An 18,091-nucleotide genomic window follows, 5' to 3' on the forward strand; every position below is an offset into this window, starting at 1 on the left:
CTTCCAAACTCTGCACTTTAATTTATAGATTATTTGATGGAATCACCTGTATGTTAAAAGTAGTGTGCATAAATCTTTGCCAGGTGAGTTTGTGGGACCTTAGCCTTGAAAAACTGGACTTACAAAACCCGTGGGAAAACTGAGTCTATGATAGAAATGCCATGACTGCTAGTTGAGATGGATCTAATGCCACTTTTACTGATAAATTAGAAAAACTGTACTGGGGACACAGCCGGAAAAGCCAGACTAACATATCAGAGCATCTTTGATTATAGTGACTTAATCTTAGTGGGTTATCTGTGTTTTTGAGGACTTGCTCTAAACTTGAGAATATAACAACATTAGAAATGAGCAAACATTAATGTTTGTTAAATGCAAGCTCAAAGCTAAATTTATAGATATGTTTTGTACTTGTTACTCTGAAATGCCACAACCTATCTGGAAATATGAGGTACAGCTCTAATTCTGACATTGTCTATTCAGACAACAGTGGCCATGTGATTGATCTGGTAAATGATCAGCTGCCAGATGTCAAAATATCAGAGGAAGACAAAAAGAAGAACCTTGAATTACTAGAAGAAGCAAAGAAAGTGAGCGAGAGGTTTCTAATGCGCAGAGGCAGAAAGTCAAGAAGCAGCCTTCCGGAGTCACCCACAGGTAGGTGCAGATTCTGAAAAGAAGATTTTATATTCTACTTCAAAGATCTGCAAAGGCATAAACAAGCATCTACTGTAATGCATACATTGCTGCTGTATACGTACAATTTGTTAATTTGAAGATCAGAATCCCTCTGCCCCTCCTCACAATTCCATGTAAAACAGAAATGACCAATCTCTATATTCAGATGTAACAGTGGAAGATGGTGTAAAGTTTTTAAGTGCCTGCATGACACACTGCAAACACTGTAACAGGAAAACGTGAAGTATTTCTGTTGGAATCTAAAAAATGGTCACAAATTTCTGTTTGTGAAGATTTTCTTCCTAAAGCTCCTATTGTACATAAAACGAAATTTTAATGGCTATATTAATACTGCTGAAAAAACATTCCCCCCAGGCATAATTACACAGACTCTGTTTCTGAACATAGTCATAAACTAAGCTAAATGGAACAGATCCTCCTTTAAAAGAGCAGAATAAAATGTTTTATTCTAGAATTCCAATTTAAATTATTTTTTTCCCCTCATATGAAGTGTTTGAAAACTAGGACAAAATGCCATTTTATCATGAAGTAGGACTTTCATTTAGCTTTGGAATGCCAATGCAAAGCAAAGTTCTATGTTAAAATTGCCTTGACACTTTCTGGAGGAAAAAAAATCCTATACTTTTTAAAATTAAATTTTCCTTTTTTTCCTAAATTCCTTATGAATACTTCTCTTGTGTCTACTTCTCTGCAGTGCTTACAGTATCAGAACACTGAGAAGAATAAGGATTCTGTGTATCAACAGAATTGTATTAGTTTATGGCAGGTATATGAGACAAAACCTACTCTTTAGTTCCTAATTGCCAAGTGCAACTTGGCAATTAAAATGACTTGTCAGGTTCTGGACAAACACATGACTGATGACTATGAGATTCATGTTTTAATCTTATTTGAATTTTAAAAATTCAGAAGCTACAAACCTAGAAAGTAAAATTACCTTTTTTTTTTTGTTTTTGTCTTTGTTTTAATGAAGCAGTTTCCCCTACACTTAGTCCTAAAGTTTCACCAGCAGCATCTCGGAGCAACTCCCTCACTCTTCCAGTTCCATCAGGTAAAATGATCTATGCAGGCTCAAACTTTAACTTATAAGAGCTCACCAGAAATGTATTTTTTTAATATTTCTTGAGGAGAAGTCAAAATCTGTAGATTCAGGTGTCTCCTCCTGAATATAACAAAGCTCATGGATGCCCACAATATATATTTTTACATACATGGTTTTTTGTATTGTATTTTTATTCCTGTGGTGCTGCTAGGTTACGTGTTCTATTTTTTTATTCTTTTCAATAGTGGAGTTTTGAGAAGCTTTAATGATCTTTCATTTACTATATTTTAGATATTTTTTTTCCCTTTTAAATCGTATTTTCCACACTTAAATTTTGTCCTTAATATATTACATGGAACTGTGCACGTATGTGTTTGCTAATGCTGTAGTAGTAAAAATTTTGAGCAAAACATCAGGATATGCCCTAATTATGTGTGTGTCTTTCTAGGGTCTGATGCATGCACAACCACTAGTGTCGAGTCAATATCTCCAGGGCAGGTAAGAAAGAGCTGAATAGTCTGCACAGTAACCTGGTTATTACAGTATTATATTACACTATGCGGTCCTGTTAATCCCTGAGGAAAATGGGATGTTTTGAATACTATTTTATATACCAAGATTGGATTATTGATATGTTTTTTTCTGCAGAGTGAGGGACTAATAAATGTTTACTCTGAAGACAAAAATCCATGAGGTAACAAGCGCTGAAGGATCATAGAGGTCTGTTAAGTGTAGAAAATGGAAAAAGATCCAATATAATCGAAATCTATGGAAGAAAAAAAATCCCTAAAATTACTTCATAAATAAATGTGACAAGCAGTGTAAAAATTAAGAGGTTCAAAGTTCATCCATTAATATCTATATCTAACATTTGCAGCATAGATGCGAGAGATAACCTTGTAAGGCAACTTTTTTCTTCCTTTTTTGCTAGAATAACAGAACTGTGAAAGAGGATGACAGGCAAACTGCAGAGGTAAGTGTTTCACATTGTGTTGAACAAAATCTGCCTGTTTGTCTTAGGACACATATGACTTATTTATGTGACTAAAAAGGCTAAAAGACTGTTCACTGAGTGAAAAGAAAAATGATACTGATCTAAGAAAACATGAAGCACCTTCAAAAGTAGTGGAGGACACTGGGCTTACAGCTAGCCTTTGCATCCTATCATGCACCCTGCTCTAGCTCAGTTAAAATCAATATGCTAAATACCTTTATAAGTCAAGTAAAAACATCTACTCTAGCCACTTTGGTATATATGGTGTTTTAGACAGACATCCTCTTCCAGACTCTTCTGGCTTAGTGGAAGATGTTACTGTACCTCATGGTACATGGGAGGAGGTTATCTCAAAAGTTCGGAGAAGAGTTCCCCCATTCAGTGTTCTTTCAAGTGCCTTTTAAAAATTATTTCTCTCATCAACAGCACATGTTTAAAAGCAGATGTCACTGAAAAGGAAGTGGCTTTTTACAGTGAAAATCTGTCCTTGGGCAGGGGAAAAGAGAAATCTGCATTTGTTTCTCTGTTTTATGTGTGTCCCTCTACTTTCAGAATGCTGCAAAAGGATTAGTTGATAGAAGGCAGAATGATCAAAGAAAGATTTCTCAGGGAAGGTTGGTTCCTCGTTCTGCTGGTTTTGAAAACTCCAAAGAGAAGCTCTCAGAACAAAAAGAAAACTTTGATCCACGTAAACATATGGATACCTTACCTAAATGCGCCCCTTCAGGTGGTGATGGTGGCCGAATGTCTCTTAACACTTGCATGAATGTTTGTGAAAATGAACTTGGAAAATCATTCCTCAAGAAAGCAAAAGAAAATGATGTTCCTTTAAGAACCCATCTACCAGGACCAGGAATAGGAAATATAGACTCAAAGCTAAAAATTCCTGTTCCAGAAATGAGGGACCATAAAGTTTCATGTAAACCAGAATTTAAACTGTGTGGACTGCGTCCTCCTCTACTACGGGCTGTATCGTGGGATAGCTTGGAGCCTGGACAGAAAGATAAAACACCTTTAAAATTACCATCTGAGGAAGATAAAAGCTTTGTTGTTGATAATAAATCCAGCAATCAATTAAAGGCATTCAAAGACCTTCAAATCCAAGTTCAACCGGTTCGAATGCAGAAATTGACAAAGCTCAGAGAGGTGAGTCCTAGTCATCAGTTGTGTCCTGTTTTAAAGTTATTTTCATGTCTCACTAAACTTTCAACTTGCTTAGCATTATTTTTATCATTGCAAGAAACATAGAGTAATATAATGGGAAACAGTTTCAACAGAATCAATACAGAATTGTATCGTGTTTTTCCTTTGCAACTTTAGTAAATTGTAACCTGTAACTAAATTCCATGGCATTATTCTATTTCTTAGTTGTCTTCAAATATGCATCAGCTGCACTGTGGTCTCTTCAATATGCACATATGCATGTGCATATGGTCTTGCACATGCAGGTTTTGGCCCCCAGAAAAAAATTGTAACATTGGTGTCAAGAAAGTACTAATTGCTTTCCTTGTGACAGAAAGGTAGTCTAAAACACAGTATATCTCATTTTTGCATCATCTACGTGACCTATAAACAGGAAGCAGCTGACTAACGGTCATGTCATTCGTAAAACGTACTTGGGACTAAAATGATCTATTGTGATTTCTAAAGAGAATTTTATATCTAAGGAATCTTTCCTTCCTCAGGATGTAACAACATTCTCTTTAAAAGGGTCACTTGTGCTCTTTTGCTTCCTGTGCTTCCCTGTGTCATGCTTTTTCTGCTCCTTTGGAGTTGTCCTCAGATCCACAGGCTCTCACAATATGTTGACTGATTGAGTGATTTCTCTATGAGTGGGCTGAGACCTGCATATAAACAGAAATCTTTAACTGAAGCTTGGAGATGGTTACTATACTCTTGTTTCAGGGCTTACAAGCTTCTGCATGTCATATACTATTTGTAAACTTTCTTTGGATTTAAAAATCACTTTTACTTCATTTAGCTGAGTGGTTTTGAGTCCTGTATTGGTTGGTGTTCTCCCTTGTAAGGGCAGTAGTTCTGTCATTCAAGAATACTAGCCTTTGCAATACATTACATTTGCAAGATCTCAGGGGACAGGAAATTGCTTTGGTATGATTTTTTGCTTACTGAACATTCTCAGAAAATGTCTCAAATTGTCCAGAGTTTTAAAACTGGGTGTGTCTGAGAGGAAAGGCAGGTAGAGGATGGCCAGACTTACAGTTCCTAATTCTAACATGGTGCAAATGTGTCAGCTTCTTGAAGGATAGACTTAAACTATGAAATCTATAAACTAATCTGTTGTTAAATAATTGTCTAAATGATTGGTAAAAATTAAGAATTAAACCCTAAGAATTAACCAGTGTATTGAAAAAAGTAGAAATGTCATGAAATGATAAACCACCATCGTAAAGCAACTACCATGTGTATATAGCAAAAATGACCTTTGGAAGAAAAGAAAAAAAAAAATGTAGCAGTTACCTTCCTTAACAGCCTAATAAGAATATTTTCTTTGACCTCCAGTAGTTAATATTTTAAGACGAACACAGGGCTGACAGGTGAGGACATCAAATTCTGCACTTTGGTTATTTCATGCCCATTGTATTGCTTGAGAATGGCAGCTTAGTTTTTCATCTTGTCCTGTTCATATAATACACATATTCTTAGCATATATGAACTGGAAGTTTTGGTTATAGAGACACTTGAGCCACGTAATTTTGAATGTCCTAGAAGCTGTTAAGCACAAATAGTAGTTAGAGTCAGAAAATTAATACAATATGATATATAATTCCAGTTGTGTGAGATTTGAACTCTGTCTCCAGTAAGAATTGTCTATTTATAAACAAAAGCAGGTGTTTGTGAATTTTAAACATATTTGAGAATATGAAAGTAGAAAATAAGGAGATGATAGAAGGAGAAATAAGATAACAAAGTTTAATCCCTGAGAGTACATTCTTCCCTACATGCAAGGAATAGGGGCGGAGTACAGTAACAGTGAAGTATTAACTTGCAGCTGTACCATACCAAGCTTCAGTGTGAATAGGTCCTACTGAATAAGTCAAAGTGGTAAAGTCCTATATATCTGATTTTCTGAATTTTCTCTCCTTTCTGGGATACTTACTTATTGCTATGGCTATATCCAAAATTGCTTTTTTCACTCTCATTTACTAAATATAGCATCTGACTATAACTAAATATAAATATTGCCATTATGTTTATTAACTAAAGTGAATGTTATATTTAGTGATCACATGACAGGGATAGTTAAATTGAGATTTCTAGTTAAGTTACTCAGAAATGTTACTGTTTTTCTTAACAGGAGCATATTTTGATGAGAAATCAAAATTTAGTCGGACTTAAACTTCCTGAACTTAGTGAAGCAGCTGAACAGGAAAAAGGTGCAGTATCATAAAAGCTGGAAGGAGTGTTTGTTATAAACTGATTCTTATAATTGACTAATATGGAGGAAAACAAGTCTCTTCAATTGCAATAGTAGTTGTAATGAAGCAGTCATGGAGGAGGGTAGTAAATAATGAATGAGAGAGACCAATAATCGAACTACCTGAATTTCTTGGTGATCTGAGCCAAGAAGATACTGTAGGTATTGTTACAACCAAATGAAAAGATGCATACCTGGAACAGAGTGTAGCTCATATTTAATAGAGGGAGGACTGTCTCAAGCTTCAATGACTTTCTGAAAAAAGTTTCAGCAGTGATGGATTGAATGGATGTGACCTCTGCAAGATATTCAAGATATTGTGGCCATAAGGGTGAATTTGATCCTTGAAAGACAAATAAGAGATGGAATGCTTTATTCCTGCTTTTTTATTTTAGTATATGTGTGGCAAATATTGGAATGGCATGTTCACTTCTGGTCCACAGCTCTCTGTCAATATGTATAAGTAAGAGTAAGGCCAGAGAAGAGACATAAATGTGATTGAAGGATTGGAAAAATATGCCTTACAATAAGTGTGTGTGTGTGTGTGGGGGGGGGTAGCTCAATTTGTATGATTTTTTAATAAGGAAAAGGCTTAAAACTCTACAGAAATGAGGAAACAGAAATCTGGCAGCAATTTTTTTTTTCCGGTCTAACACAAGCAAATGAGATTTGATGCGTGTAGGCTGCATCTAGAAAGATTCAGAATAGAAATGAATGGGAAAGATATAATCCTGAGGACAATTCAACAACTGGAAGAACTAAATAGCAGTAGTGCTGAGTGATCAGTTGAAAATACCTAAACCAAAACTGTGTATTTGTTTGGAAGTAGTTAAGTCAGAACTCGTTCAGAGTGTTTCTAAGGCCACATTAACTGAAATAGAGATGGTTAATATGAAAAGAGCTGAAATTGATTGTCCAAGACTTGATCCAAAACAATTCCCATTTTTCCTAATACCGTTCATTTTGCTAATTCATAGATTTGCTTTGGGACTGTTTCATAATGCTTAAAGTTTCTGTTACACAGATGGCCAAGATACTGCATTTCATGTTATCTCTGGAAGCAGGCTCATCTTCAGTCTGAATGAAACAAGATTAAAAGAGACTTCTTGTCCTCTTTCTGTGTTTAGTGATTATATCTTCAGATTCTTAGATATGGTAATATTATTCCTGTCACTCTGCTAATATATCATTTCCCAGAAATTATTTAGCAGGCTCTGTTTGAAAGTGTAAAATAGCTGCCATTTTACCAGCCTGTTACATATTTTGGCAGATTTGAAACTTTTAAGGAAAACATTATGAAACCCTAAGCATTATTTTATTCAGCTTTTCAACAAAGACCTCATGAGCATCATGAGCTTTTTAAAGTCTACTAACTTATCTAAATGATAGCCAGAACTTTAAGGGTCAGGTCCTTGTCCTCAGTGGGGAAAACAAATGAGGGGTCAAATCCTTAGTTCATTTGTTAGGGAGACTTACTTCCTTACATTGTCATAAAAGCCCCCTTGTGCTTTTTAACTGGAGTAGTAATTTTGCTTCAACAATACGAAATAGCCAGCTACTTCATTCGTACTCTTATGAATCAAATGTACTGGCTCCATCGTGTTTTGCTATCAATGCCAAGTTATTGTGATCATCTTAGGAAACACAACTTTGCATATATGGAAGTTTGGATAAGTGGCATATATTAGTTCTGGAGACATGGCGATGTCTGGCTGGCCTTTTTGTGGGGACACACATGACTGCTTTTAAGTAAATACTGGAATTTTTAAATATAAAGGAAATGCACAGAACTAAAATGTAGCTAGAAGGAATCTCCCATTCTCTTTTGCCTTTCATGTTAATGCTCTCCACATTTACAAAATTTGAGCTTTTTCACATTATTTGTTTTGCACATCTAAGAATCTTTCTGCTATGCCAAATGAACAAGAGAGCTGTACAAAGATGTCTTCCCAAGTCTGAGATTCAGACTGGGGAACCTGACTTTGCTGTAGGAGAGTACTTCATTAAATTTTGGCAAGATAGAAGGAGATAAGGGAATTATTATATATGAAATTAAAGAAAATGAAAATTAAAAAGTTAAGTAACATGAATTTAAAAAAAAAGTTTAAGCCATGTTTTGGTCCTTATGAAAGTGACAGAAGTAGAGAATGCAATTATAAACTTTATGTCCTGTTTCAACGAACATGCAGTGCAAACAAGTATATGTTGTAGATTCATCACCATAAATGGTGCGCAAAATCTGTAGTATAGTACATTATACCAGACTTCATCTTGGCAGGTGGCATTTAAAGCCTTAGAAAATAACACTACTCTATTACAAAATCTAAACTAAAATATTCCAGAAATGATGTAACTGTACTGGTAAAGCACAAATGCAAAATGTTAGGTTAGATGTTCTAGTAATGAATTTGGGTTCAGTTTGAATTCTAGGAGAAATACTAATACAATAATTATTTTTCAGTGCATTAGAGACTGTCAGAATACATATTACTTCAGTCTTTCTACACAAAAGATGACAATTTTACTGATTACTTTTGTTGCCACTGCTCAAAAGGAAAACACAGGATCTTTACTTTAGTAGTAAAGGAGAGAAAAGTGATGTATCACTATATGCAATAAAGGAAGTAACATTCTGCACAAAGGGATGGACCTTTTCTTGTTATTCACTTTTGCTCCCAGTAGAGTTGGGGTAAAATCCTCGTTGACTTTAAAAAGGACACAGTTACGCTAAAAGGTTCTTTTTGGCTCTGAGATGCTGACTATTAATAATTAATGCATTACTTTTCAAATAACATAAAAGTTTTTTATCTGAAAATGTCTTTAGGCCCTTCACCTCTCCCCTCCCCCACTGAAGAGGAAGAGACAAAGAATAGCTCTGATGTCATGCCCAGCATTCCTGATGTATTGCTGCGAAAACTACGAGTGCACAAATCACTTCCGGGAAGGTAAAAGCTCATTAGAAGTAGAAAGACATCATCCGGGGGAAGGCACACTAATGGTTTCCCTTTATGGAGTTCCATTCATAGGGGATCCATATAAGTAGACAAATTGCTGCATCTTAAAACATGCAACACAGATTTTCTGAAAAATTTTGGGGAGTGCACCAACTTCCAGTAACTGGCCACCTTTTAAAATTAGTTTGTAAGTTCTACATAAGAAGCCTGAAACCTAACTTGTACACTGCAAGTACATTTATATACAGATTTTTCTACCGGTCTGTCCACTCTTGGTCTTCAGGATTGCTGCTGCAGATATAAATTCATGTTGAAAATGTTAGTATCTCTATCCCTCAGAAAAATAATCAGGTCAGATAATGCTTTCCAATGGTAAAATTTGGGCATGTAAGAATTCTGCAGTTTTTCTGCAGGTGACGATTTTTCAGGGAAATGGAATTTATTTTGCAAACATAGTTGAAGGACTCACTTGCTAATTCCCTGACCTTGGGCTGTGCAAGTAGGCACTTATCAACAGATTGCTTAACACCTGCCATGGCTTAGGAGTTTCTCCTTTCCATCTTATGCAATCTGAAACAGTATGTCTGCATGTTATAGATGTGTAGGGTAGCACCATACAAGAGATCATTTGAAACTAGAGCTATTGTTGCATAATGCAATGTAACTATAGCAAGGGAGTCCTCTGGTCCATACTTTTCTGAGGTAGAGTCATAATAGACTATACCTGCCAGGTGTTTGTCCAGACCTTTATAAATACCACTTTTCGTTCCAATTTGAGTTTACTGCTATCCAAACTTAACATTTTCTTAACAGAATTTAAGTGGAATCTTCCTTTTTGGGGGGAGGTTTATGTTTAAAATGATACAAAAGTCCACAACTTCAGAACATATTTTGCTCTGGCCCAAGAAATATAGGGAAGACAGCTCAAGTGAAGCATTTATCACCACGTCTTGCGTACCTTGCACCACTGATAATTTTAGAGACTCAGCATATTTTATTTTGTATTGCATTAGAATAAAGCTAAGCTTCTTCCTTATTTCTGCATAAGCCTTTTCATTGAGAGAAATAAAACCATAACAAAAAAATGCTTATTAGACGTTAAAACAATCCAAACATATTTAGCCAAAACTATGCCTACATTCATCCATGTGTTTTTATACTATAAATACCAGAGGCCTTCAAATATTTGAAGTAGTTAATAAGTGTTCTCTGGGCAGATGAAATAAATATTTAGCATTTGTTGTGAAAGAACTGTTATATACAACATTTTATATAAATGAATGAATAAAAGAAGTTCTAAGAGACCATTGCTTGATTGTAATCGAATACTGAAAAGAGAAGTAATTTCATAGCTAAGTACAAAACAGGTAAATGCTGAACTGGCTTTGAGGATCAGATAACATACAGATCTTCTGTTCTTCAGGTCATGTTCTTTCATCAGTTGGCTTAATCTATTGATAATAGATTACACAGATAACTTTTCATTCTTACTATAATTTTCTCAGAATGTTCCCAGCCAAAGACAAGACACAAATTTTATCATTCTGTGTTGCGTTATATAACACATGCAGATGCTTGAACTTCGTTCTAGAAGGGCTACTCCTTCTAGTAGTCCTCCTCCTAAAATAACAATAAGTAATATGAGTACTAATATTTTAGGCACAAAATGGTTTTCCAACACAGGGGACATGCTGGCCTCCCTTCTTCTAGTCACTACTCTAAGTATCAATATTATTCTACCCAACAAGAAAAATCTACTGCTCATTTATGCCAGATGCATTGATTTCTGGATTTAGGATTAATGGTGCAATGAATATTACAATAATATTTGAATTTTCTGAAAGTGTCATGTCTGCACAGTGCATGACAGGTATGAGAACCACAACTCCTATCATGGGCATCTGCTAGAATTTGTATATACAGTCCTGGTCATTTCTTTCAGGTGTTTCATGTCTCTATTCACTTGCATAAAACCAAATAGCGCTCTGATGTTTTGGAACAATCACAGGGAATGAGAACCTGTAAATTAAAACACATGGGATGACTGCCTTTAAGTGAGATCTTGCAATATAGTGTTGTCTATCTCATTTCTTTTATAGTATTCTGTGAAACTGCATTTGGTAACTTCTTCTAGTTTTTGCATAGTCAGTAATCATTCTTGTGGTGGAAAACTCATAAAACTCAAACATATATTTTATCAGTGTCAGAATCATGGTCAGAATCATTGTTAGCTAACTTCTAACAAAGTTAGCAGCCAAAACAGGATAGTTCAGTATACAGTGAGCTGGGTTTTGAATTCTGCCCACCTGTGATTATCTCTGATCATCATCATGAGGTTTCAACTGTTAACAGAAGGAAAATGGGTAAAGATAATAATCCAAAGTATGGCATATTAAGTCACCCACAACTCCAAAAGGGTAACGTCTGTCTTGTACTCTTGTACTCACAATTTACCACAATGTAGTGCAGATAGCAGTATTTGCAGTTGCCAGAAACTTTAGTATGTTTTTGCCAATGCTCAGGTGTTACTGTGCTGTTGCTTTTTAAAAAAAAAGGGGTTAGCCATAAAAAGTACAATGGAATTAATTAAGTACTGGTTTCACCTAAAGAAAGGCACTTCGGGACATGGTTTAGTCTAGTCTACCTTGATTGGTTTAGTGTGGACTTGGTAGTGTAGGTTAATGGTTGGACTGGATGATCTTAAAGGTCTTTTCCAACCTAAATGATTCTATGATTCTATGATTCTATGAAAATATTTAAGGGGAGGATGTCTTTTGTTGTTCTTTTTGATTAAACATTACAATAGCTTTGTTTTTAAAGACAAAGCTAATTAAAATGTGAATTTTTTGCTTTTATTTCTAGCTCCCCTCCACTTACTGAAAAAGAAGTTGAGGTAAGTATGTTCTTGAATTCATTATTTTAGACATATGCCTCAATTTTAAGTGGTTGCTGTATGTCTAAGGGCGGTTATTAGAACGAAGTAATGGGATTTTTTTCCCAAAAAATATTTCTCAGGAAAAAACTACATTGAGCTCAATGAAAATAACAATTTTATGAAATATGGGCAATTGTCCCAGGCAATATAAACTGTAAAAAGAGTAGGAATAAGCAAAACACTTCTTTGTGCATTCTTCGTAATAAAATATGCATTCATTTTGGAAATTATTATAATGTACTTAAAGTAGTAAAGAAAATTGAGATTAAATGAGACCAGAAACTAAATTAGTTAAATTGCATTTTTGTATTGGCCAATAGGAGCTTTGGGGCAGTTTTTAATGATATCTTGCAGTTAGTTTACATAGTTTTTACTTTTTCAATTCAAGCCAATAATTTTTTTATAGGTTGCTGTTTAGCTTGCTGGCTTTGTTTCTTCTTTTTTTTCACATACCAGTCAAGAAAAAGATCTTTAGTTACATAGCTCCAATCTAATGGAACTGTTGGTGCCTTGTGCTTTGCAAAGTGTTAATCCTAAGAAATAATGCATTTGGTAAAGAAAGAAACAATCTTTAAAAGCAGAGTGCAAGAGAATAAAAATGTTAGCACTTAATCTTTTGCTGGCTTCAGTGGTAGGTGTTTGTCCCTTAGGTAAAACAATGCTAATGGTGAGCTCATCCCTGGACTTCCTCTGCACAGACTATCTGTTTAAAAACCTTGGGGACCCTTGGAGGAAGTCCAGCTAGAAAACAGATCCATTGTGATTCTGATACTTCTGGTAGGCTACTTCCTTCATTGTGTCTCTGCTCTACTGATCTCCCAGAAAAACATTCAGGAAAAGAGGCAGCAACACATTTATTCATATTTTAGAGGAAGGAAACAGAAGTGATTTTTTAAACCATCTAATTTAAAAAATATTTTCAATTTTCTGTTTCAGTACTTATTTAAGCACCAAAGTTTGTTAAACACACCTTATTCATAAGTTTTTACTGGAAATTACGTTACTGTGACACTTATTTAAAAATGCCTTTTTTAATCCAAACAGAATGTATTTGTACAACTTTCCTTGGCCTTTAGAAATGATAGTTACACCTTGGAATCTAGAATTAACCAAGCAGAGAGAGAGAGAAATCTTACTGAAGAGAATGCTGAGAAGGAACTGGAAAACTTTAAAGCAGCCATTACGGTAAGAAAACAACAATAATTGTTCTTCTGAACTGTAGCGTACATGAAAGTGCATGCACATTTGAAATATGTGTGACTGTGCTTGCTTATACCTATTCTAAATTCAGCCCCAACTCTTCATTTACTGCTGCACAAGCTCCTTACTGTAAGCTGCCTACCACTCTATATGAGAGAGACCATTTTCTGCCAGAGTGGGCCACCATTGCTGGAAATGCATAGAGAATGTTGCCCTACTTCTAACAGATTTCAGGAATAAATACTATGAATTTACTGTTCAGTTCTTGGAATAAGCCTGTGACAAAGCTAGTAGCATTCAGAACTGCAATTTGAGCACTGATCCATGCTCTCCTGGGCAAGACCTTCTTTAGCAGTAAATTTGAGGTGTCCACTTTGGTGAGATACTGAAATGATCTGAGTACTGAGATTTGTGACTTGAAAGACCTCTTAACTGCAGATAATAGGAGGTGGTATAGGAAAGGAAACAGCGAGGATTACTTAGGAAATATGTGCAATCCCAGGATCAGGTTATGGGCCTGAATACATTCTCATTCCAGCTGTCCCTGATGTTCTTTTATCAGCAGTAGTTTTCAGTCCTTCTTGCCAGCTTTCTCTAGATTTTCTAACTGAAATGGCAAATATATCTCTGTGTCAACTTATGTGCTGCACACATTTTTGTGCAAAAAAGGAAAGAATGCTTAGATACCATGCTGCTAAATGAAATACTCATAGACCCAATTTGCATGTTACAAGGAGGTGCTGCCATAATTCTGAGAAATAGGAGAACATACTATTCTCCCATTTACTTTATCAAGAATATCATCAGGTAAGAAAGGGTACAATTTAAAAAAGATTGTGATATTTGCACCTTTTCATCTGGAATTTCAAATCTGCATTCCCAGATTAATTGTTCCTGGGGAAAAAAAGGGTTTTGAATGTTTTGCTGCTCTTCCCTCTGTTCTCTGTTTAAAGAGCAAGCAGAAACAACCTGTTAAATCTCTGGGGTTTATTTAGTGTAATATTTTGTGTACATACACATTTTTACTAGTGTATAAGGGCTCTTAAAACTACAAACAGTTAGTCTGTTAGATTTGACATGTATTTCTGTTGAGAATCCCTAGTTAGGCACCAAGGACCATGTTGCTAGCATGGGACAGATGTGATCAGCTTTCTCCTCCTTTGTGCAGTTCACAAGCTACAGTCTGGCTTTTACAAGCTTTTTTAAGTAATTTATAACAAAATGGAAACTGCCATTTTCATATGAAAGCTTTTGTTCTGTACAATGGAGTAAACTAACAAGCAATTAAATAAGTGACTTCTGTATAATCTGTATCATATTAGACCTAGACTTGTTCCAGTCTCAATGGGGGGTTATCTTAATTTCTGTAGGACAGGCACATGTTATATGTCTCAATGACAGTTCTACTAGTCTTTATGTTTTTTTATCAATCTTGTGATAACTGATGTTTTATTCAAAAACCCAACTTCAAGAGAAAGCTGATTTACATGAACTTCAGATTTGTTCGAGAAAATAAGCAAGCTACAGTTGCCAGGAAAAACTTGAAAATCTGAGATTTCGTGCATGTTTTTCTGAAACACATTCCCTCATGCCTTCTTGGGTCTTGCAGTCAAATTTCGGTTGCAATTTGTAATCGCACTAGCTTCAGTGATAAATAAGTTTAAGACTTTGTTGTCGTTGGAATTGTTGTTGGGCCAAATTCATCAGTATCTTGGCTGTGTTTCTACGCCAAAGGTTTGCGCTACAAATGCAAATTCTCAGATGGCTTTACCCAAAAAGTTACTGCACATCACTCCCTTTTGAAGGGGGGTAGAAGAAGAGGAGGACGTGGAGAGGTTATTCTTTTCACACAGATAATTTCAATGCATTGACTTACTCTTGCAGTAATACAAGTGAGGGGTTGCAGAGAACTAGGGCACAACGCAACTGGTCAGAGGGAGAATTGTGTGAACGGCAACACAGTGATTAATTACTTAAGACAACCTCAATGCCAAAACTGGTGCATCCTGAAAATGCACTTTAAGAATATAGGAATCATCCAGCACCATAAAGTCTGTTTGTAAGTCTGAACTAAATTGTATTGGGCTTTCTTTGTCAAACTTTTCTGTGAACAGAAAACTCCTTCAGTGAAGAGGTGTTCACTAAGGCTTTGGCTAATAAAACATCTACATTCACTCTTGCTTTTGGTAACTAATCTGAAGGAATTTATATGCTTCAGTGCTTTTCAGTATTAATCTGAGCTATCAAAGTGACGATATTAATCCAGTGCAGAAACGTGTGTATTGATTGACAAAAATGGTTAAGAAATTGCAATTGCCATTTGATTTACAGGCCATATTGGTTTTGATTACTCTTTTACATTTGGAAGTCTAGAGACTATAATGTCTTATTTTCCAAATAAGTGAAGTACCATGAAATTGAAAGAACATAAATAGCCTTCTTAACACCTTGTATGCAGCAAATTAAAATGTTCTTTGCGTTTCAGCAATCATTTGTAAGTACTAGTTCAAATAAGCTTGTCATTTGTAAAGTACATAGGTAGCTAGGCATGATTCATCATTAATTTCAAAAGGAAAAGTATTGCAAATGTGCTTAGCCCTTTTTAACACCTGGAAGGGTGTGCCTGCAGTATGCAGTGAAGCACCATTCTGAAATAGAGCAGCAGCACTCACTAGGTTATCTCTGGTGGTAGTGATGGTACTCCTCTGGGGCTAACTTGTCCATGTGTAGTTCTGCCTAGACATGTCCACCCCGCTTCTGTGGCTCAGGCTACTTCATCTGAACTAAAAGTGGCAAGACATGACAACAAAGTTTATGTATTTTCACTTCAGTCTTCAGCTCACTTATGGCATCACTATGAACACAGAGAAGCTTACCAGAAGCTATTGGAGGATATTGCTGTTCTGCGGCGTTTAGCTGCTAGACTATCTAGTCGTGCTGAGATGGTTGGAGCCATTCGCCAGGTAAGAACATCCTTGTTTCTAACACGTATCCTGGCTGCACGTGCTCTCTCTTTCTCTTTTTCAGCCATAGCTGCAGGTTATATCAGCCCTTTGAATTTTATTTCCCATTTTGACAGATTAAAGACGTTTATTGTAGTGTCAGATAAGATACTTTTTTGGTCTGGAAATAGAATTCAATCAGAAGAAGATTACCCATGAAGCTATTCAACATCTGTACAATAGGAGCATATATATTGTTCAGAACTATAGCTGCATCACAAGAAATTTATTTAAAATCAGTGCAGCATGAATAAGAAAACTTTTCTGGGTCAAAAAGCTCATCTAGTTCAGTAAGCGGCCTTTGGCAATAGCTTAGTCAGACAACTATAAAGAGTATAAGAACAGAGCAAGTATAAATGAGAACACAGCAATATCCTCCCAGATTCAACACTGTTGCCTCTGCCCACTAAAGTAACTAGACTGATGCCAGTGACTGAGCCCTTCGAGGGTTTGAAAACAAATGTACATATACCACATAACTAATAACATAGGCACACAGGCAGACTGTATAAATACATGACAAAATAAATTATGATATTCTGTGGATACATGTGAATGCATGTGCATTTGTATTCTAATTAACCTCAGAATTTTCAGTCATGGAGGTACAAACATTTCTTTAAGAACAGCTGTTCCAGATTTAGCCCTGACAGGGAGTATATGATTTGTTTGAGAAGCGTAGAGGTTACCTGAGCATTCCCCTCTTTTCTTCCTTAGGAGAAGCGTATGTCAAAGGCAACAGAAGTAATGATGCAGTATGTGGAAAATCTGAAAAGAACATATGAAAAGGATCATGCTGAACTAATGGAGTTCAAGAAACTTGCCAATCAGAATTCTAGCAGAAGCTACAGTGCATCTGGTAAAAAAACCAAAGTGGGGGGAGGTAAAAAGGGTTTGTCTTGCCTCTCTGTACAGCGAGGTGTCTGGTGCTATTGATGATAAAAAGTAAAGTATTGTGAAACCTGTTCGCGAAGTTCTGATCTACAGGAGCAGATTTCAAAACAGCTAAAATATTTCATATAAGCCATACTTAATGCTATGGTACAGTAATTTAAAATCACTATAACTTACTAAACTCTGATGAGATCCAATGACATTTTCATTGGCCTCTTGCACGTATGCATAGCTTGCAGTTTTAACGCACCTACCTCTTAGATGACAGAAAGGGCAAAATTTCATTATTAAAAAAATTATTTTTTTCTTTTTGCAACCTTTTCTTTCCTAGTTTGCTGGAAACTGAAATATGAGTATTTCTTTTTGCAAAAACTTGTATATGGAGGCAAATATGGGACTTTGCCTGATCTCAGTAAAGACAGTAATGGTTCAATTCTTTGCAATTATTTCAAATTTCTTCTGCAGGTGTAATGGAGACCAAAACTGTGTGACAGATAAATGTGCAGTCACTACAGACCTTATATAAATATACTGTATCTGAGTTTGAAATACAAGCAAGGGGTCTATTAATATTATAGATACTCATATAGTCTAAGACTGTTCTTTATCTACTGTTTTTATGCAGAAGATGGAGTACCTCGTTCATCTAGATCCATGTCTCTTACTGTTGGAAAGGTATTTCTACAATATAAAGAAAATGAAGTGAATGTTTAATATAGTGAAATTTCTTTGTCTACATACATTCAATTTTATAGGTTGTGTTCAAAACATAGTGCTGGTAAATTCTCAATATTGTTCATGTAATTTAGTGCAAATGCTTTGTAATCTTCGATACATGATTAAGAATGACTCTGTACCATAATGATAATGCTTGCTGTGAAGCTATAAATAATAAAGACACCTATTTATTTAAGAATAATTGTATTCCAGGCCAC

At 35.6% G+C, this 18,091-nt stretch overlaps 1 protein-coding gene across 1 annotated transcript in view; it reads left to right on the top strand.

The window, feature by feature from the left end:
- IRAG1 (inositol 1,4,5-triphosphate receptor associated 1) overlaps window positions 1-18,091 on the top strand; it is a 42,231-nt gene that overhangs the window by 14,964 nt on the left and 9,176 nt on the right. Inside the window, exons 4-15 of the mRNA XM_009477556.2 lie at window positions 484-657; window positions 1,673-1,750; window positions 2,190-2,239; window positions 2,673-2,714; window positions 3,288-3,881; window positions 6,052-6,130; window positions 8,996-9,116; window positions 11,988-12,018; window positions 13,105-13,245; window positions 16,092-16,223; window positions 16,980-17,121; window positions 17,782-17,831. Of these exons, the coding sequence (XP_009475831.1) occupies window positions 484-657; window positions 1,673-1,750; window positions 2,190-2,239; window positions 2,673-2,714; window positions 3,288-3,881; window positions 6,052-6,130; window positions 8,996-9,116; window positions 11,988-12,018; window positions 13,105-13,245; window positions 16,092-16,223; window positions 16,980-17,121; window positions 17,782-17,831 (1,634 nt within the window). The remainder of the gene's footprint in view (window positions 1-483; window positions 658-1,672; window positions 1,751-2,189; window positions 2,240-2,672; window positions 2,715-3,287; window positions 3,882-6,051; window positions 6,131-8,995; window positions 9,117-11,987; window positions 12,019-13,104; window positions 13,246-16,091; window positions 16,224-16,979; window positions 17,122-17,781; window positions 17,832-18,091) is intronic.

Source organism: Pelecanus crispus, chromosome 6 (assembly GCF_030463565.1).
Source record: "Pelecanus crispus isolate bPelCri1 chromosome 6, bPelCri1.pri, whole genome shotgun sequence".
Taxonomy (NCBI): Eukaryota; Metazoa; Chordata; class Aves; order Pelecaniformes; family Pelecanidae; genus Pelecanus; species Pelecanus crispus.